The sequence below is a fragment of the Cyclopterus lumpus genome, chromosome 12 (genome assembly GCF_009769545.1).
Source record: "Cyclopterus lumpus isolate fCycLum1 chromosome 12, fCycLum1.pri, whole genome shotgun sequence".
Lineage (NCBI taxonomy): Eukaryota > Metazoa > Chordata > Actinopteri > Perciformes > Cyclopteridae > Cyclopterus > Cyclopterus lumpus.
In genome coordinates, this window is record NC_046977.1 from 12,181,418 (window position 1) to 12,204,480 (window position 23,063).

At 40.1% G+C, this 23,063-nt stretch overlaps 1 protein-coding gene across 1 annotated transcript in view; it reads right to left on the bottom strand.

Moving 5' to 3' along the window:
- si:dkey-112m2.1 (transmembrane protein 132C) overlaps positions 1-23,063 on the bottom strand; it is a 76,983-nt gene that overhangs the window by 13,819 nt on the left and 40,101 nt on the right. Inside the window, exons 4-5 of the mRNA XM_034547264.1 lie at positions 14,873-15,062; positions 1,996-2,139 (exon numbers count right to left, since the gene is read on the bottom strand). Of these exons, the coding sequence (XP_034403155.1) occupies positions 1,996-2,139; positions 14,873-15,062 (334 nt within the window). The remainder of the gene's footprint in view (positions 1-1,995; positions 2,140-14,872; positions 15,063-23,063) is intronic.

A 23,063-nucleotide genomic window follows, 5' to 3' on the forward strand; every position in this document is an offset into this window, starting at 1 on the left:
TTTAAAATACATTTTGCATTCCCTTGCAATATTTTGCCATATCTACTAGTTTGTCTTGTATTCACACTTTAAATCCCACGGGGCTTAACAATGCTGCCTTTGCTTAGGTTAATAGGGGCAGCTCCGGTGGCCATATTGTAGAACCATAAATGCTACAGCCATCAATCAGTCTGATCAATCCGGCTGCAGCTGTGTTCACAGCAAGTGGCTGTACACGATTACAGTCCGTTTGACAGCAATGAGCGATATATGCAAGAATAAGCAATACATGCACAATGTGGAGGGTCACACCATCTATCCTTTCTGTGGTATCCGCAGAGTGTTTCCCTGAACGGGTCCAACACATCAACTCTCACGATGGGTCAGGGTGAATGCAAACATTATCCAAGTGTCCAAAGAAACTTCCCCCAAAAAAGAAAATCCCACCGTGACGTCAAGCAGCTTTTTATGTCACGAGATTATGTGAAATACCGCTGTGCTATAATAATCAACTTGTTAAGCAATCAATTAGGGCCCGTGGTATCAAACATCATTTTTTTTTTTTACAAGCGAGTCCTTTATGGCAGTGATTAATCTTCTGATTATCTTCTCTATTAAGCGATTAATCATTTGCTCACAATAGAGGGGAATAGGGACAATCGAGTTGTACTCAAAGTTTCAGTGAAACAGTTCCAGAGGATGGAGACGCGTTCCGATCAAAAAAATGTTTTCTTTTGAGTTTTCTTTGAAAATAGGGTGGAGAGAGGAGGGGCACCGCTTACTGTTCCCAATCTAGACGGGTGGTCTTGGGAGTACGCTACCGAGGTCAGCGTCACAATGTGTGGTACTTTTTCAGGGGATAATTAAACCCTTTGAGAGATCTGCGTCTCCTCTTCTCTCTGATATGCATGTACGAAAATGCAGAAACACCAATCAGCTCCTCAATAAAACACAGACTTTTCTTTTTTTCTCTCGCACATCAAACAGTTCATTCTCTCACTTCGTTTTTTCTTTGCATTTCTCGAGTCATATAATACAATAGGGAAATGTTGAAGGGCAGATATTTAATCCAAAATTGCCAAAGGAAAGAGCTCCGTCTTTTTACATAGTGGATTATTCTTATGGTTGTGCATTTCTTTTCAATAAGACAACAAATCCTGGCTAACATTTCCCAGAGAATTCAATAACGTTTGAAATTGATTACTTAAGCTTTCAGAAAGCCAATAAAAATCAATTTACAGAGCCTCATTTTGAACTTGCTCAAGATAGGAAATCAATCAGGGTGAACATGTTGTCACCTTTTATGGTTAATCAAAGCCCTGTTATTGGCAAAGGGAAATGCCGATGCAAACAGGGGCTGGTGCATACATTCATCTTACAACAACCTCTTTAATGCAAGAAATAACCTCATTGATACTATGTTTTATATTATACGCCGTATATGTGATGCAATAACATTGTTTTAACATTATATGGAGGCAAGTAAGATGAGCAGAGGGAGATTGGAGTTGCAATTTTGTCTAATAGGTTTCTGAGCTGCTATCTTCTTGAATGTTAGATTCATATCAGATGAGTAAATACAGGTATCATCTTACAAGATACGGAAAAACAGGCGGCCTAAAGTGGTTTTTTTTTTTATTTTCTTGACATGTTGTACATGCTAGGAGAATGTTTTTCTTTCAGCAACTTGTGCAATGAAGACAGCTAATTGTTGATGAAATCTTTCTTGTTTTATTTTTTTTTTTTATTTCCAAGATATCACTCTGTGACCTGAGGAGAAGCTCTCACTTTTTGGCACACCATTTGACAAAGGGAGGGAAAAAAGGCAATCCCTATTTAGCTGGAGGAAATTCTGCACCTGCTTCCTAAACTAATGTGCACAAAGAACATCTAGACTAAAAATACCCTTTATTAATTCTGCTCACTCACCAACCCACCTACCTACCACTAGACAACAAAGACAGATTGGAAAAAGGCAAAACAAAAAGCAGCTGCTCAAAACACATCCCCACTAACCTTGATAACCTGTTCGTCTGCTGACTTGCATTCCACGGACTCCGTTACATCAGAGACGCTTCCGTCTGTTCCCACGGTGACCACCTTTACCGGGACGGCAACTGTTCGCCCGTTGAGGACGGCTGTGTTGAGGATCTCAGTGTCCTGCAAGGGGGAAAAGAAAGACACAAATCAGTACAACAATAATAATAATAATAACGCATTTTATTTAAAAAGAATCTCAGAGTGCTGGTACTCAAACTACAGCATGACCGATTCTGCATTTTAAAGTTGATCAATATCAATGCTTAAGAATTTCTTTCAATGTTATTATATTTCGGCCAATGTTCTTTAAAAAAAACACACAACATACACAATCATGTATGATAAGGATCAATGACATTTGATCGGTTGAAAAAAGAAGTAAAAGTAAAATAAAAATATAAGTCACAATTGTCACTGCCAACCAGAAAGACACATGATGCCACCATCAGGAGGATTACATAATTTGGACCCTCCAAAACCAAAACTCTATCATAATGTCACCAATAATTCCTCCTTTTGCTCCCGAGGGACAAGAGTCATAACTAATATGGCTGCCACAGGCCTTACAATAACATACATTGTTTTTGGACATTTGCTTAAACTATTGAGTCTCTGTTTGACCTCAAACAGTAAAAGCTAAAAGATAGATCCCCTTTGGTTGTCAAGCTGGACTGAATAACAAAGTGTTTGTCTGGTATGCATACGTTTATGATGAGGAATCATCAACTTGTAAAAGAACAAAGACTAGTACATGCATTATTTTTCCTTGTCACAACCCGTCACTTTCATTACCCACAATGCCACTTGTATGCCGACAGTTTGGTCGGAAATTCTGGTGTGTTCTGCTAGTAGCAACTATTATAGACTGTGTGACATCACTGACCCTGCTTGTCATCATTACAATTATTTGTGATCAGTTATCTATATTTTAATTTCTCTTCCTTTTGTATGTCTTGCTTGTTTTATAAAAGTTCTATAGAGATAAAGTGATTATGATCACTATTATTAGTATATACTGAATAATAATAATACTGAATGTCAAATGGCAGGCATTAAAGATGAATCACAAGATACACTTGAGATTTGAAGGCCTTATAGAGGAGAGGGAAGAAGATAATGAGGTTAATTAAGACAGCATCTGGTAATCCCTGAGCTCCGAGTGTGTTGGTTGTACTGAGGATATGCTTTGACAGTGTAACCTGCTCATCACAGCTTAGTTTCATTAAAAGACTACTAAGAGGCATAAACCTTTGAAAGGCAAACTGGTAAACCCAGTAGGGATGGCTGTAGTCAAACTGAATAATCAGAGCACTCACATAAGAATTTAGCACCATTGGAGCGCTAAATATATTTAGAATTTATGAACAATTCTCTGTCAAATCAGCAGGGAGACACAAAGAAACAGCTGTTTGTGGCTTGCCTCTCTCTCTCTCTCTCTCTCTCTCTCTCTCTCTGTCTCTCCCATTGACTGTCACTTGGCTTCCCTGTCGCTTCCCTTCTGTCTGCGGATTGATACTATGGGGAGAATAGAATTATGACCAAAAGTTCTATTAATAACTATGAAAAGCCTGAAGACTAAGAAACCGTGTTTGCTGCTCGGTTTCAATACTTTGGGCAATGATGTACAGTACCTACACACACACACACACACACACACACACACACACACACACACACACACACACACACACACACACACACACACCTGTATTCAAATACAATGATTTGACAATCAGTCGATGTAATTACATGTAATGTATGTAATGTCTTGAAATGAGGTAGGTAGGTCTGTCCGTTGATGCAAGTGATGCATGATGAGGTATGTAAAAGAAGTAGAGAAAAGTAAAAAAAAAAAAGAAAAGTATTCCATTTCTCCATCTCTCTGCAAACTATATTCAAATGGCATTTACACTTATTGTATGCTATAAAACCAAAGCTCACAATCTGAGACCTTCCATCAACTCTCATGCCTGCTCCTCTGTGAACAATGAACGTCTTTGCTTCTAATTATATGATAAGACAGAATGTACCGTCTCCGGAGACAAATAAAAGCCTATGGAAAGTGTTGTGTGTGCGTGTCTTTCGACCATTTACATGTGATGGGAAGTGCCATTAACGAGCCATTAACTCTGGAACTACTCTATGAAAAGAGAGGTCTTAATGAACTTCGACATGTTTTAAGGGGACTGTTTGTTTGTGCCACAAAGAACAGAATATCGAGTGAGCTCAGATATACTACACACGATCACAAACACACGACTTCTTGGCTGGAATTAAGTGTGATTTAGCGAGACAGCTGAAGTGACACATGAGGCACAAAAGGCTGTGTTTTCCATGAAATTTGCTCAAATCTCACTCGGCATCTCCTGGCCGACTAATATTCTCCTGGAGTTATAAAGGGCTGAGATGCACGTCCTTATTCACAAAGCCTATTTGTACACAATGCAGACACACACACACACACACACACACACACACACACACACACACAAACACACACACACACACACACACATAACTCATTAACTGGCTGCTATTAGTTTGTTGCAGATATGTGTGGACTACTACTTTAGCAATGAGAAGCAAGACAAAGCGATCTGCCACCGTGTTCTGAACAGACACATTACAAACACTAACACACACACAACTACTCAGTCCAGCATTAGGCAACAGGTGCTACAACTAAATTATTTCAGGCAATGGCAGGGGAACCATTGAAGTCTATTGTTGAACGGTGTTTTTTAAGTCCCCAATATCGAAATCGACATCTGCCCCAAAAGTTCAGACAGGAAGACCATACCCCTCCAGCCCACCATTTATTCCTCATATGTCTGCCAATCATTTCTCACACATGCTCACTCATTGTTTACTTGCTGTCATTGTTCTGCGCCGTCAATCATGACACCAGCTGTGCAGACCCCCTCTATCCAATAAGCCAATCATCTTGCTGCTGTCTCATTTAAATATGACTGTCTCTCTACCTTCAGTTCATTCATGCTGCCGTTACGCACCCCTCCACCTCCCCATCTCCTCCCAGTCTTCACGGATCCATTAGCCTCATCATTCTATCAGCCTCATCACCACCAGGTCTGGACTCCACGGGGGGGGGGGGGGGTCTATCTCGTTGATGATCGGGGCGTCGGCCCTCAATTTCAAATCTCCCCGTAGAGTCCAAGCGCCAAAGACTCTGAGACTTCATCATTTCATATCATCTGTTAACAATAAACATGTATCCTTTCTTTATCTAACTGGTCTCTCCCTGATTGAACTTATATACACCCACAAAGCTACCTGCTCACACACACAAATACAGTCATTCTGCCCAGCTCATAGACGAAGATGCATAACTCCCCCCGAACGCAGCAGCTTATCTTAACAACCTCTCATTGCAGTGCAGAGAATACAACAAGAGAAGAGAAGAAAGGCGGCGAGAGAGGGAGGAATCAATAAAAAGGCCATTACACTTCTGTGCAGGTAAGAGGGTGGAGTGTGAGGGGACTGATAGGTTGTGGATGAACGGTGCGTAAAGGTAGCAGACAACCTGCAGACTGCATGTGATCGTAAGCCAGCTCAAGGACACGACAGACACTGGTGTTGGGGAATCACAGCAACGAAACTCAGCAATATGTTCCTGCGATCTGGTGAATGGGTGGCCAAGTAGGATGTTTGAAAACACTTTGGGATGCTTTGTAAGCTTTAGGCATCCCTTTCCAAACCAGAAGTGCATACAGGAAATAGAATGATTAAGGACGACTCATTTTACAACTACAGCTGCACGCAGCTTCAGATTCAGCGCTGTATATGTCAGTCAGCTTATACTTGCAATCAATTCTGTTTGTTACATGTTGTTAATGACTGTAACAGTTAACAAGTCTTTCTCACAGCATCTGTGAATTTATTTTGCCTGCTACGAGGTACCAGCTCATGGTAACCATGGTAACACGTATGCATGTGCGTATGGGGAATGTCCTTGATCAATTATGAAGTTGAACCAGAGTGTCATGCGCCATGCATTGTAGGTGTTATTCCATAGAAAAGCGAGTGATACATTGAAAATATCAACAACATTTCACATTTCTGTTGCCATCTTGTCACGATTGATGTATTAGGTCCAGTTGCAATCTCCACTAATGATGCTCATAATTATTCAGTTATTTCTTTGTGAGCTCTTTTTGATATGAGAGAAAATAAATATGCATCATAATCAAAGGTCTGTATACCTTGCTGCCAGTCACAAGAACTGGATTTCCCCCGTTGCCAATAACGTCCAATCAACATTACACACAGCCCTTATCGCTTGTTTCAGAGGACTGATAACTGGTGGTATTACTTATTCAAAGGGAAGGATGGGAAGGTGACAACTGAGATATGTTTTGCTCAGATCAGGGCCCACACTACTGCTTAACACAGGCCAGCAATGTATTATTCATTGAGGGAACAGATGCCGCAGAACCTCAGCTCAACCATTCACTAACCGGCTGTGGTTGACAATGAGCTCACAGGTCCTGCATTGTGTTGGCCTACAGCCCTCGTGAGTAGGATTTATTTTGCCAGTGCAGCACTCTCATCTATTCAGTTCATATCAATTATCAATATAAAAGTATATTCCCCCCAGCAGCGATACAGTGTCCCCCTTGCCACTCACATACACCGGAGCCTCACATCACCCAGCCTAAAGCTGGAGATAAAATGAAGGCAAGGGATGGGGAATCAACACTGAAGGCTTTTTTTTTTTTATTACTGAAAAAGTGATACGACAGCATAGGAGAGTGGTGTTCGTAGTATGTAATCTTTTTACGGTTATGGCTCGGGGGGAAAAGGCACAGGAGCCAAGTTATTCTGCACTGCGATGTTGGAGCAAGGTGCTGATAACTGCAATGACGAGGCATGTGATAGGAACGAGGAAAAGAGATAGAAAATTACTTTTTTCCCCCCCGCAGGAGTGCGGAAGATGTCGGTCAATTCAGGTGCAACTGTTGAACTTTTTGAATTGCCGGGTTTCGAGAGGACTTTCAAGTTTAGTGTTGAGTGTAGTTTAATAAAATATCAGTCACAGAATCATTTCCTATGGTCATGTTGTCTCACATATACTGCAAACTCAATAAAAAAGGATCTTATTTGAATCTACTCCTGTGTCTCCACTGGTTAACAAAAGCAAAGCAACCATAATTACAAAATTAGCAAATAAAGAGATGGGGGCATTTTTCCATGACCAGGAGTAAGAAATACCATTATTGATTATTAAATCAGGAACTGCAGTGATTTATACTCTCCTCATTAATTAGATATTGATTCATTATGTAACCTGTTAGCCTAACAATCTGCTGGATGTTGTTATTGTGTGCTGAATACTTTTAGTGAGATTGAATATTAAGCCTGTGTTGTTTTTCACTCCTCATACTTTCTCACCCTTTAACATTCGTCGAGGAAAACGCTGAAGTCAGCATTAATAAACCGCCTGCTCCCTGATAAAGCCTGTCCATATTCTGAGGGCTCCTCTCCGGTTTCTGGGGGCCATTTGATTAGAATAAGCCAGCAGAGCTGAACCCTGGCCCCAGAACAGAAGACTTTCAAGCCAGACTGACAGAGTCGGGGAAACGGTGGTGGAAGGCAAGCCAGCAACAAATAAACAAACACACAACAACAAATTACAGAATGGACAGACTTAGCTTCAATGTAAAGCCTGACTGACATAGAAGCAGCATCCTGGGCCAGAGAGGGAAGAACGAGATGTTGGGTGGCAGGAATGAAATTAAGTTAGTTAAGTATGTGCAGTACAGATGACACACACTGATGTGTGTGTGTGTGTGTGTGTGTGTGTGTGCGTGTGAGATTCTTTCAGGGAATGTTGCTCTTCCTATGTAACACTGTCTCATATTCACAGGTACAAACACGCACACTTTCAGAAGATGCCCTGGCTCCTGCTCCGGCCACAGAGAAACTGCAGGCTTGTCTACATCGCTCAAAGGCAGCTTGAACCATTTTTTTTAAAACAAGAGGCTACTTGTTTCTGATGTGTGTAAATGTCCATATTGTGGATATTCACGTTCATCTGCACATTTTCTCAAAATATGTGTTCCTACGTTCATCAGGTAGCAGGATACATGACTCAAAATGTATGATTGTGCAGCTCTGTATTTGCTGTTGATGCAATGAAGCAAATAGGTTTTCCTACATCAACGTGATTGTATATGTTAGCGTATTTACAGATTGTTTCCATTGCCCCCAAATGGCCAAAGAAAAACAGTAAAAACATGTTTTAATATACATACTTTATCACAGTTAGTGCCTCTGAAAATCTCTAACAGACATAATGATAAGGGTTGAAACACTTTTATTGCATTATTGATTAGTCAATCGACAGAAAAGCTATTTTTCTTGTCGATTATTTGCTAAAGTCGTTTGTTTTTTCAGTTGAGATGTGCAGCTTTTCCAATGTGAGGATTTCCTACCTTTTTTAAAGGCTTTTTTCTTACAATTTACAGACCAAACAATTAATTGATTGCCGTAGAAAACAATCAGCAGAATAATCAATATAGTTACAGCCCTAATATAAATATATGCACATGCAGTATAGGGGTCAATAAGTGATGTTGATGAAGTGAAGGAGTAAGTAAAGCAGTGCAGAAACTAAAGATGATTTATAAAATAGTGTTGCCATAACCGGATCCTTATCAAACAATTGTATTTGTTTATGTTAAATTAAAGGGAGAATCAATGTTGTCAACATGCACAGGGGAACAATAGAGCAGCGACTCAGAGGCCCATATACACACAAGAGGACTTCATTAAGCTATACGGGGCATTATGGCCACATACAGATGGCTAATGCTGCCTTGAAGACACTTAGCATGCCGGTGGATAGCCTCACTACACAGCCTATTAGTGCTCTTCCGGGCCATTTCCAAATACAGTTTCTGACAGCGTGACAGTGTGACTGATGGCAGCCTGCTTGAATACCGCTGACTCGCCCTGATGCTTTGATAGCACGGTGTGTGTGTGTGTGTGTGACTTTCAGATATGAGGACTGCTTCCTTTTGGACTTATTTGTTCCTCGGTGCCAGCTGAGGACGTAGCTTCTTCGTAATTAGTTGTCCCTGCTGCCTTTCTGTCCTCCACTGGTATTAAGAAAGCTGAAATTTGGCCAAATACTAATTATTACAGACAAAGGCGCTCACCCGAGACCCACCCCCCGAAAAAAAGGAAAAGTAAAGTTGAGCTTCCAGCTAATGGCTCTGATTGTAATGTAATGGGACTGTGAGAATGACGCTAATGTTATTGAGTTTGAAATGGGGTGAGTTGATTCAGAGGCAATGAATTAAATGCAAATGATAGCATTCTATAAAGAGTACTGTAAAGAGCTATGGGGCCACACTGTCTCTTCTAATGAGCCCAAAGGAGAGACACAGCGTGGCAAGAGAGCGAGATCAAACATTCAGGACGTAGTAAAAGGCTCTCGGTTGGCATGTTCTCTACATGAGCTGTCTGTCAAGCTTGTTAATGAAACACTTTCACTGTCTCTCGTCAGTCTACCCAGCTTATTCGGTAGGATATCATGTTAGGCATATGAAAAATATATACAGGCATTTGTCTAGGCGAGCATTCACAACTGGAGTTCAGTGAGTTCAACATATCTCAGTAATGAGGTGTCTGGAGGAAAGGAGTACAGAGGGGAAGTATCTCTGGAAGAACTTTCCCTGAGATTCTTTCTCAGTTTACACTTTTGATAATTTGAGAGTTTTGTTTGGGGCTATTAAATCTATCGATTTGAAGAATGTCAAAGGGTATGCTATAATCTGAACCAGAGAACCACTGGAAGTAACAGAAAGAAAGAAACTTTTCACCTGAAAAAACCATGACATCTGTTATTGAATCTTCAAAATGCGTTTGATTTCCAATGAAAATTGACTGAAGAATGTTCCAATATGTAATTTCTGATATAATCGCCAGAATCCTCGCTTATTCTGTTCTGTTTGTAGATAATGCCGCAATAAATCTTCCTGAAACAAGTGTTATCATCTCATTACAATGCCCCAATTGTTCTTTACATTTTAAAGTGAATGTTAATCTGGATACATCTTTTGTGCGACATATTCAGCATTCAAATAGCATTTTAAAATATCCAGTCTGGCCTCATTGATTGGACTTAATTAGCCTGGGAAAGCACTTGCTCTGAAATGATTGGCTCTGTCCATGGCTGCGGGATGAATATCCAGTACTGATCTTACTTGTACTGTATGCAGTGATGCCAGTCACTAGGACCTGAAGTTTAAGAAATAACCCTCTGGCAACAAGATATTCAGCAGGTAATTCCCTGGACTCAAACCATTGTTTCCCCCTCTTCCTTAAACTTTTCCTTCCATCGCTTTGCTCCTCTTTTTCTCCCTTCTAACTTACGACGTTGCTCCCGTTAGCATACTCATATTCCAGTCAGTCATCCTAAAGGACAGTTTACAGGAGCTGTCAAGTCAAGACAGCAACGAGTCCTGCATTTCATTTTCTTGGCAGACAGATACTGTAAGAGTGCGTGCATGCTCGTGCTTCTCTGTGGGAGTGAAGGCCAGCAGCGATCACAGAGAAATGAGAGTTTTATTGAACAGAGGTGTCTGGCATTCTGAACACAGGCCAGCAATGATTGGTGTCTCCCTACGAGTTCTGCTGCAGAGGTGAAGACTGATGTCAACCACTAACACCCAGTTTAATCAAACTATTTGTTGACCCTCACCTGCCTTTAGTATTTATCGTCAATCGTGTACAAAAGGCTGCTAATTCAAGGCTTACTTTGTTGCAGTGTATGATTTTAAGTTGCGGTAATCTTACCAGTAAGAAAGTAAAGTTACTTTTACCCGTCCAAAAGTCACAGGACTAAAGTAGAAAAATTCAATCTAACTTGTGATTCTTTTTATATTTTAAGTTAGCTAACTTGAAAAGTCTATATGGGATGAAGTTCAGGGCAAACTAAATTAATATTTTCTGACAAAAACGTTTTGAAGCTTGTTCTTCACAGTTCTTCTCTACAGTGCAGAAGAAAAGTGATCCAAAGGAACACTAGTCCGGCCCTCCCAGCATGGGCTCCCAGTTCATTTCAGATGTGTTACAGATCACACTGCAACAATCTATCATGTATCACACAACTACAAACAGAAAAAAAGCATGTCCATCTCTTCCCTACTGATGTTTTGATATGCAACTTAAAAAAATAAGATGATTTCATAAAAAAGATTTTAGACTCTGGTTTTTGTCTTATGTTAGTGTCATTGTCCCTGTGTTTTTGAATATTGCTCCACTGTGACTATGATTTTCTGAATATGTAACGGTGGATTAAAAGGCTTTTAATGTTGAAAAGTCCAAAGGCAACTCTACTGGCCAGCAGCCATAAATCAGCGGCATAATAAGTCTTCACCAAATTGTCATAATAAAAGTGTATGAAGAGCTCAAGGGCATGTGATTTTTACGTGGCCATTATCAGCGAGGGAAATTAAAACTATTCTTATCTTTGCCGCATACTGAATGGTTTCCCTTTCATTTTAGAAAAACAATTTACATTGCCATTATCATAATACAATTAGCAATCTTAAGCCACTTGCCAATTTAACCATGTTTGGACTGTCTAAATCCAAACTCAATTAACTTCTCAGTCAGCAAACTCTTGGAGCGGTATTAGCCAGATTACTGACAATTAAAAAGAGCAAGCTTTATGTGAAAATACTTGGCCCTGGCTTTTTAAGGGACCAGTCGATAATGCTAATTTTGTCATATTTTCTTCTAACACTATGAGAAAAGAGTCTAAACCCTTCAGAGATCAAAGGCTCACAATAAAAGGCAATTTGCATGTTGTGTGGCTCTGTAAAAACAATGACTTAGAGCTTCTAAATTCATGATAATTGTAAATTAGCATAATTACCACCCCAATGATACCATATAAGGTTATGCGTCCTGCCCCATATGTCCTTTATGGAAGTCCTGCTTTCTATGAAGTTAGTCCCTATTAGTGCATATCTAAATCATATCTAAATTACATTATATATATATAAATAAACGCGTGAAAAATACAATTTACTAACACTTGATCTCATTAATCTTCTATAAGTACTTAATAATTGGTTTGTAATATATATTACTTAATTTACAAATGGGGAATCCATAATTTATAAAGTATGAAAACCCAATCATGAAACGCATAATAGTCAAGCTTATTAATCAAGAATAAAACATTTATAACTGTGTTTATGAAATGCATACTTATGAGTGTTAATGTTGGAACAATGCTTTAGAAACTATGAATTAAGTGTTTACTCATACTTAACTAATGCTAAAATACGTTGTAGTTATTATAAAATGTTACCGAATTTGTTGCCTATGAAAAACGTCTCGCTACAGCAAGGCGGTCGATGCAACAGGAAGGGGTCAAATCATTTAAGCCGTTTGACAATATGAATGGTTAATATTGATATTGTAGTGATTGCCGATAATGCAAATTACATTGGGTGACTGTGGCTCAGTGGGGAGCAGGGTCGTCCTTCAATCAGAGGATCAGCGGTTCGATCCCCGGTTCCGCTACACCATGTCGATGTGCCCGTGGACAAGACACTTAACCCCAAAATGCTCCCATAGCTGTGACTACTGTGTGTGAATGTTAGTTAGTCCTGATGTGCAGGTGGAACCTTAGCTCCTCCCATCAGTGTGTGAATGGATGTGAATTGATGTCATGTAGTTAAAGAGCTTTGAGTGGTTGGAAGACTAGAAAAGTGCTTTACAGTACAGATTATCATAGTCAAACAAGATAGTGTGTCATTCTCAAACTCCGAAATAGTGATACACTATAGGCTTTGAAAACAGCAGACCAAATGCACCTGACTGGTCTTGACCACTTGTAATTTGTGTATTTAATAAGAGAAGATACAAGACAATTTCTGCATGCAGCCAATTCTCCTAAATCACTCTCACAAACCACTTCAGAACAAATCTGTGGTTCTTTCATGAGGCCCAATGTGTTTGTTCACATCTTTGGTCCTCCTTGGATAAATCTCACAAGTGGAAGTAGCTGTTGCCTTTAGTCCTTGGAAATATAGCATGTGTTTAACTTTGACTTTGTTTCGATGTTTAGCAACATTTTGTCACGTTGCTTTTTTCCCCCATATTCTATTGCTTCTGCAGTTGAGACATTAGAAAGTATCAGGACAGTGAGAACTTTATTTTTATTGTGTTGTTCTGTACTCCAGCACACTGGATTTGGCATGAAACAATGACTATGATCTGTGTTTATATACAGATCAGGGGAACAGCATTGGGATTAGAGGCGTTTTGTAATCACAGATATGGTTATATAGAGAGATGGTCGTTTGAAAGGTTAATGGCTTACATACATTGTATTTAATATAATATTCGGTAATACTGGAGTGTATAACGCTAGATGTGGGAAGACATTTGTAAATTCTCTCATGATTTTCAAATTTGCTTTTTGCCCTCAGTCTTGTCTCGTGAAAAATATGCTCAATTAGATTTATGACAACTGAGAATACACAATCCAGTGTGCCAGTTGTGATAAAAATGATCCTTGGCTGCCTTGTCAGTGTGCTGAGGATCATTGTAATGGTGCTACAACACAACAAGGACGTTAACACCCTCTAAAACTCTGTAACATGAAACCCAGCACTTAAATCTAATAGTCATTGTTACATTTCATAACCAATGTCAACTGAATAAAGGACAACAAATACTTTTTGGCCACACATTAGGCTTATTTCTTAGAGATCTTGACGGGTCCACTCGAATTCTAGTCACCAAGACACAGCCCCACATTAGGAAACAGATCACGACACTTTGGTTCAGATTATCATTGCTTTGATTCACAGATTGGATGAATAGAAAAAACAAAAAGAAGCTAATATAATTTTCATAGATTCCCGGTTCAGGATTTTTTGCAGATACCAATTGCAGATATTTGATGAGCCATATTGATTAAATTACAATATAATCAAGAGGTCAGTCCAAAACAAAATAGTAAAATATTTGCACCAACTCAACTAACAACAACAATACAATTCTGCCTCATAAACTACCCATGAGTAATAATCTAATGATATAGTATGTATAATAGTATGAGTCACAGCGGACATTTTTCTGAGTTAAGTTCTTTTAATACTTTAAGTCTATTTTAGATTAGAATATATTCATTATTTAATTAGTGACACGACTGAAAATAAATGTACCCGATAATGCTGAGATACCTTTAGTGAATAACATTTTCAAAGCAGAACTATTTCTGGTACCAGAGTATTTTTACAGTGTCGTATTAATAATAATTTTCTTAAGTAAACAATCTGAATACTTCCTCCGCCCCTGGGCAGGTCACAGGTCTGAGTCATAATCGTTGCAGGGGAAAAATGTGATTATGGGGTGAGGGTGAACTGAAGTGTAGGGAACTAGACACATTGTCTAATTATTACTGACTGTACTCTTCGGAACAAGTCTCCTTTTTTAACAGAACAAATGTGTACTTCTTTTGTTCAATTGTCCGTTTTGGATTTGTCTCTGGTCGACCCTGCATGTGCATGTTAAAAAGCATGTCGTTACATTATAATTTGAACAGATGGACCATGAGTCCAGTATTCATATTGCATCTGCATGATGATTTCGAAGGATGATGTACGACCTGTTTTATGTTTTGAAAACAACACACGCCTCCTAGCCAATCGAATCGAGTGTTCTCCCTGGTCATGGTGTAATCCTGCCTTAACCTGCATGAACCTGCACTAATACAGACTCTACTGGACCACAAGGAATGATTTGAACACACACATGCACAAATGTCTGCGTACACACTTCCACAGCTCAACCACCCGCCGCTCACCATGGCTAGTGGCACGATGCCACCCAGGTCCTGTGGTGCCAGGCGGATGAGAGTTGGCACCTCACTGGTCAGGGTACGGGTGAGTGGATACTCAACCTGCCACGTCACCTCCCTCCCCCCCTGAGTCACCATGAGCCCGTTCACCTCCAGGTCCACCTGCAGCACTCGCTGGTAGCCTGGTGCCTCGGCCCTGCAAGGGCAGAAAGGGAGAAGATGTGTGTCAGCAGTGGATTTTGATAAAAGAGGAGGGCAACTGGAGGGAAGCAGAAAGCAATCGGATCAAACGAAAGAATGACAAGACGGCAATAACGTAGGCGTCAGAAGGAATGAGAAAGCAGCAGGAAAAAGAAAAAAAGAAAACCATGGAAAGGAAGGAAATGAAGGAGAGGAAGACAGTGAGACGTTGAAGGGAAGGAGACATGAGGATGAGAGGGAAAAGAGAAGATGGGAAGAGGATGACGAAAAAATCTGGCAGAAACGGGAAATAGGAAGCATGTTAAAGATGGTGGAAAGAGAGAAAGATTGAAGGAAATGGTCTTTAACGTCCATTAGGGAAAAAGGACTGAAAAAACAGCCACTGAGAAATCAGCTGTACATTTTAATCAGGTTTAAGAAGCCTTTCAACACAAATATTGTAGGCATACATGTAGAGGATGGTTCTGCAGTACATGAAGATGTTGCAGAGGAATATGCTATTGTTTAATCTCAAAGTCTGATATGAAACTAATCTCACATTCTCACATCCACACAGAACTATGATATGACCAAAAAGAAGCAATTTATTTCTTCCTCTTGCCATATAGAGCTTCTCTTACAGAGATTGTCAGGACAAAGCAAATCATTTTCTTGCAGCTGATGGGAGATGCAAACAAAGCAGAAAAAACAATGAATGCCAAACGAAATCCTCTAAACTAGTTTGATTTGCTGAGCGCTAGGTTTGAGCTGGTGCCTCTCCCTCCGGTGTTTTTTGTCAAAGTCAAAACCCGATGCAACACCTTTTCCAACAACCGCGCACTGATGTGCATGCTGTCTTGAAAAGTGCAATTTGCACTTGGTGATCTGGAAGTGGCTCACACAGGTAAACAATCATGTTGTGTAACACGACTACTTTAGATGGCAGGGAAAACAAAAGCTAAAGGAAATTCAAGAGGGATTATATGTACAGTGTGTGTTTTGGGCTTTAATATAAAGTGTAATGTATACCGTACATTTTTTTCTTTCTGCAGAATTTTTGTTGTTTGGTTGTCACACAATTAAAACAAGCCTGGAGAGAGCCCAAACTGAACATGAGGAAGGGGGTGTCGGGGGTAAGATCCAAGGTTTTCCTTGAACATATTTTGGCCAAGCCTCTATTTAAAACTCCCCCTTATGTGTTCGCACTTCAGACGCTAGCCTCACTTCAAAGTGCAGATTTAAAGAGCCACTCTGGTAGAAAGAAGAAGAAGAGAAAACTGTTTGGGAAGCTGAAAATCAGGGTGGATGAAAACAGCTTTTATAGCAATTCTGGGTCAAGCAAACAGTGGGTTTCAGTGGGTAATTCTGAATTATACTAAATATGTTTCCAAATGCCACTGAGAAGCTTTGGGACGATCGGAGATGAATATCGGTATGAGTGCTGTTGAGGTATAATTCTGTTTGAACAGGAATATCTCAGGTTACATCGCGTTAGGTGGTGGTTCTGTGTGACATTGTTCACTACCACTTTCTCTCCCATTTGAGCGAAAGCACATCCGTACCACTTCTGTTACGGCTGAAAATAGTCCCCAACAAATGCAGTATTATTCTTATTCTGTTTGAACAATGCTTGTTTAAATCTACAGTGCCCAGGTATTTAAGGAAATAAACAATATTGTTGTGATCTGTTTTTAACGATTTACATTTCTAGTATGAACAAGTGGGGCTGAGCGACGGGGAGAATCTGGAAGTCGAAAAGTATCGAGAGATGTTTTCTTGGGTCCCCCAGTTGGCTTTGAACTGGGAATGTTGCAGTTCATGATCCATTCAAAAGTGCACACTTAATGGAACTTGTTAACTGTAATACAAATATGACATAAATCCCTTCCTGTCTCATTACCCTCCCTTTTCTGTCCCTTTTAAGCGCCAACAATCCCATTTATGTATGAATACGTTTTGAATTACAAACAGTTCTATATTCACATTGTTTTGTACTGTGGAAATAGCCAAATCTAAAACATGAAAAGGGATTTATCAAATAGTCAAAATCTAAATCATTGCCAAATATTCCTGCAGATGTAATGACATAACCAAGTAAAACTTGAAATAAGTGATACATGAAGAAACATTATGTTTGCTCTTTTCCCACCATGTTTTCATCCGGGATGCCGTTTACAAATTTCGAGGCAAATTTCTTTGCTCTTTGAAATCCATTTCCTTTTTATCAGAGCAAAACATCAAAAACAAAACAGATGAACTGCTGAGAGCAAACATCTCCCACAACCCATACTCTTATATCCTAGATTGGAGTCCTATGTGTTACTAACATTTAATGTTCTACAGTATTTTACTTTTAGGTTAATTGATGGCTGAGGACCTTGAGTATCAGTTACTTGCCAACCTCCATCACTCTTTTCTATTTCATCCAAAGAAGTTCAAAATATTCTCTGCTGCCTGGCAATATGCCGCGCTCAGGAGTAGTGACTGCAGTGATTATGTGGTTGTACAATTACAGACAAATCAATTGCTGTACGATGGAGCTGCAAGCAATCAGAGCTTTAGTGCTGCATACTACAATACAACTCCCCTTGACTCACTATTTAATCTGTCTTCTTCAGTTGTCTTTATTGTTGTGTCTTTTCCAGTCTTTGCTCTTTTTTTTTCATTTCCTTTCTCTTTTATCTAAATCCTCTGGTTCACCTGCAGTGCAACGTTACTCCCAATAGAGGGCAGTTCTCTCTCTCTCTCTCTCTCTCTCTCTCTCTCACACCGTTTTAACCAGCTTGGGTTTGGAATGATGAATGTCTGCAACCCACCGGCCACAGAGGTCAGCCTTCTTCCTCCATGTCTCATTAGAAACATAACTGCAGCGTGTGCCCTTTTCTCAGCCAGATTACCATACAATTCAATGCACTCCCTGGCAACTATCCCTTCTGCCTTCTGGGAGACAAAACACCGAGCGGAAACCGGGTTAAAGGGGCTACAATAAAAGCAAAAAAGGCCTCCTGGGAACAGAGAGGTGACTCTGCCACTGCCGTACAGAAGCGGACAGTGACAATGCCCCGGTATCGCAGCGGGTTGTTGTGGTGAAATGAGGTGGAAAATCGGTCATGTCATTTTGAGGAGGCTTTTGAGGTATCTCCATTTGTCAGTCCTATTGTTGTGTGTGAAAGCACAGACAGACAAAGGTGAAAGAATCCACTCAGAGGAAAATGCACGCTGACTTTCAATTCTGTAAGATACATTTCTAACTCAAACCCTTGTCGTAACAAAGGGGATCTGAGCGGTAAGAAGTGGAGAAAAAATGACAACAATGAAACTCCTTTTGTTCAGAAACAGGGAAATTAAATCCCTGTTAAACATGCAGCCATGTTTTCCTCTTTTCACTCTTCAGCACCTTCGTGGGTTCCTGGCTCTGAGAAAAGGTGGAGAAAGAAAGAGTCTGCTGTCTCTTTTGGAGACCCGAGGGGGTTCCTTTCATGCATAGCAGTGATTTGGTTAGCACTGACAACAATGATACATCAAAGACCTGACTCTGTTTCAACACAGGGAATCGACAGCGAGTCCAACAATAGAGGTAGAGACAATTTGTGTGTACGGTAGGTGTTTATAGTCACTAAAACCAAAACAACAGCTCAATTCAGGTAAAAGTGGTTATATTTGTGTCAATAACGGATACACGCGCTGGCTTGCCCACAGGCGCGCTTTTGTGTGGTCAGATTTCTGCCAATGAGAACTAGTTTGTTTGATTTGCTGAGGATGGGATGTTTTGTGTTTGTGACCTTGCACACACACAGTTTCCAGTGTTTGTTTTGACTCTGGGTCAGACAAACAAGAGAGGAGGACATCTGCGAGTAAGTGCCTTCCAAGAAAGATGGGTGATGATGCATACCAGTGACTCCTGCCAACATCCAATGACTGAAGACATTTTTCTCATTCTTTATTACTCACTTTTTGTTGCCGTTAATCTATCCGCAGATGGTGTATTTGCCGCAGACAGTTAATGTCTGATTTTGTGATATTTTACAACAATTATATTTGTTGACTGAGATGGTTTCAAATGTCAGCAAACAATGCTCATCACAGTTTCCTGTCGTCTTCAACTTGCTTCGCATGTCCAAAATTCACTGAATTTAAAAAGAGAAAGAGAAAGCATTCACATTCTTTTAAGGCTGGGATGTGTGATTTGGGGGCATTTTAAGATTGAAATTGTCATTTTTTGGTGGTTGAACTTTTTGGTGCCAACCGGTTGGCAACTGGAAAAAGTAAAACTTTGAAGAAATTGTATGGACAATCACATGTAGAGTTGCCTTGGCAGTAAGAGAACCCTGACATGCCAGATTAGCCGTAATTAAGTAGTTGCTGGCCATCTGCCTTCACATAAAGATCCATCTCATGCTTTGAAGCTAAATCTTCATTTTACAATCCCCCCCCAAAAAAGTGCACAGTCCTAATTAGCAATTATTTCCAAATATATTTGGAGAAGCAACTAGAAGCGATGCACACTGCGCACACACACTTGATTGAGTAGAGTACCAATGCTTCACTTGGTAGATGTCATGGAATGTGGGGGGATGTAAAAGGTCCGAAAAATATTTAAAAAATTTAACTGGTGAGTGTTAATGGTTCTTACAAGCTTTTCTCAAGGAAGGAAAGTTATTTCCGTCAGAGCAACATTGAAAGAAACTTTGCCAACTTTGGGTGATCCGTATAATCAAACAGAAATGTGCAAATGACAAATTTTCCTTCTGCAGTGACTCCACAGCCTCAGAGTGATGATAAGGAAGTCACTGGGCCGGGAGAGAGATAGTTCCAGTGTGACACTCCCCGTAGAACCGCAGCTTGCAGATTTTATATCGCTCTCTTTTTGTGGAGTAAACAAATATGATATGACAAGTTAATTAGCCAGATTTACAGCTGATTGTGCACAAAGTCAGGCTAGGTGTTTTTTTGCTACACTTGGCTGATTGACTGGGATCTTATACAGTAATAATTAAAATACACTCGCCACTTTTATTTTATAATATAAACTTTATAATATCGTTGTTATTTATCATATGTATCTATTATTGCACTGTTTATATTTTAATTTAATAACAAAAAGGTATTCTATGTCTATGTTTATTGTTATTCACTTTTCACGGAGTCAAATTCCTCGTATGTTCAACGTACTTGGCGAATAAACAAATCTGATTCTGAACTATTCCTTTAACGGCATTCCCGCTGTGCAGAGAAGATGTTCTGGTGAGGTGTAGTTACTGCTCTTTCCTGCTCTCTGAGTGCCCTGTATCTGGTGGCACGGATGATTCACTTGTGCAGCTGTTTTAATTATTTGTAGTTCAATTACCCTCCAGCTGTGCTGCTGAGTGTTTTCTGTATTTGGAGTCCGATGTCTCTCAAACAAATACAATTTAGTTCAAAGACCTCAGGGGAAATTGGATGATATCTCCAATGAATGAAACCGTTTGTCAGCAAGAGCTCCATCCTCTGCTTACGACACTGGAGTTAAAAAGGTCACTGTGCATTGGCAGTGGAAACTACCTGTGGCTACTGTAGTTCATCCCCAGAGTGTGCGTAATGAGGTCATTTAGCCTGATGTAGGCTATAGTTGGGGGTCATTTGAATATAATGATTAATAAATTAGGATCTGGTGCTGCAGAAACCATATTTTATGTGTGTACATCCCAAGGGAGTCCAGGCTCCTCTCTAATGAGTTTCACTATCTTCGGTCTAATATCTCTCCTCGATGATGCTAATGAGAACCTATTGAAACCAGCAGTACTTATCTATTGCGCCGATGAACAGCCGAGCTGAGATGCAACTGAACGTGATAGTCTGGAGAAGGTTGTTACAGGCGAGTTATTCAGGGCCGTTGGAAGCTCTCTGGGGCTCGGGAGGGTTGATGAAGCAGGAAAGGGTGGCAGAGAGAGAGAGAGAAACAGACCGCAGAATAAAAGTAAATGTGCAAGAATTTGGTGTGAATAATCATGACTTAGTCGTCGTGAAACGACTGAGACGAAGAAAATCCGTCCCCGAAGACGGCTCAGTGAGCCGCGTCACCGTTGTTAGTAATACATGTATAGCGCTCGTAAATCACTTGCACTAACTTTCTGACCTTGTGCTGTCTGGGGTTGACTGGTGGCTCTCAATCCAGGGAAGCCTGTTTCATCTGTGTGGACTGGATGCGTTTATGGAGCGATAAACATTGACATATGACAGACCGATAATGAAAGAGATCATAAAATGAAACCATGTCAAGAGAGCAGATCAGACGTAAAATAACCAATTTATGTATGCTGGAGATTTCCCCAGGATCTATCAAACCTGCGTCAGCACCGGCCCTGTCAGTACAGATTAGTTTGCTTTCACAGTAGGCCTGCAAAAGGGCCCGAGTGCAAATGGGGCAGGGGTGCAGAGGGTGAAAAAAAACTGAAAGAGAAATAATGCAGTTCTTCTACTAAATTGCCTTTTTTTGGCTGTCTATTCTTTAATTTTTTCTGGAATAACCTCTCTCTGTTTTTTTTCTTCTGTTGCTGCTGCACATTCCTCCTTCAACTGCCTACTGGTCTATTTTCTTTCTTTCTCCGTGCTATATTTCCCTCATATTCCTCTCAAACGGTGTGTGAAATGAGAGGGTTTGGGTACCCTGCCTGAAACAGATGCGGCTCCGTGCATCAACCAATCAAAAGGCAGTGTTGCCGCTCTGCACCGTATCGAAGCTCAAGCCAATCAGAGGCTATAAAAATGGCAGACGAAACAGACATTTCCTGACAAATTGGAGATGTTAACACGGAGCTCATCTTTTAAGAGTGGAATCCAAGTTCGATCATGACCAAAAAGGTGATGTCATAGCAGCGAGTGAGCTCTTTAGCTTTACCCATATGATGAAAATCATCAGTTCAAATTTGATGCATTAAATTGGTACACACTGTCTCAACTACGGTTTTCTTTAAAGAAATATGGGGAACATTGTATCACTATCATAGCAACAGGTTGGCTGAAAATGTATGTAGATTGATCTCAGAAATGTAAAAAAGAGAAAGAAACGCCTCAAAAGAATGTTTCAACTTTCTTCTCAAAATGTTAACCTCAAACAAAAACGGCAAAGACCCTCACCATCAAACAATAATGCTTTTAACCAAAAATCATGTCTCAGTTCAAATGCCACTAAACATAAATGCAGCCCACATTATATATTTTTTTGCATAACAGAGTTTATATATACTGAACACACCTGCAAGACTTTTACTGTCAAGAAATTGCGTTTTGTTAGTCCATCCATCACTTTTGTCCAGACTGAAATGCCCGGCCAACTATTTGACAGATTGTTTTGACATTTTGTGCAGATGGATATTCGTGGTGCCAAGAGGATCAATCTTACTGAGTCTGGTGACCCCTGACTCTACCTCTATCCCCACCGGCAGGTCAAAACTTTCAAATATCTCTACATCTACAAGATGGATTGGTACGAACATGCATGTAAACCTCAATATGAACTTTGGTGAGCCCAAAACTTTTCCCTTACTGTCATCATCTGGTTGAATTTTAGATTTCTCCAGCATTTTGGTTGATGATCAAATGTCTGCAAAACTAATGACTTTGCCATCAATGCTAACTAGAAAATGTCAGCATGCTAACGCACTAAAATAAGATGGTGGATATGGTAAACCTTAAACATGCTTAACATCTGGATGCTACAGGTGTCATAGAGTCGGAAAGGGAAAGATTTAAAGATTTAAAAAAAAATGTGATACGTTGTCTTTTTCGCTATTTAACAAAATAAATAAAAAAAATTCCCGGGCTAAGCATTTTAGTAGCCTAGACCAAACACACAGGACAGATAATAATAACCATTTACTTTGAATGTTATCAGCTGATTGGATTTCCGTTATCAGCGGTTATCAGCCTCAAATGGGTCGGCCTGCTACACCTATCAGCAGGGTTCAGTGGGCCGTTTCACATCTTTTTCTATGATTGATTACGATTACGATTGAGTACAAAAAGATGACGCCGACCT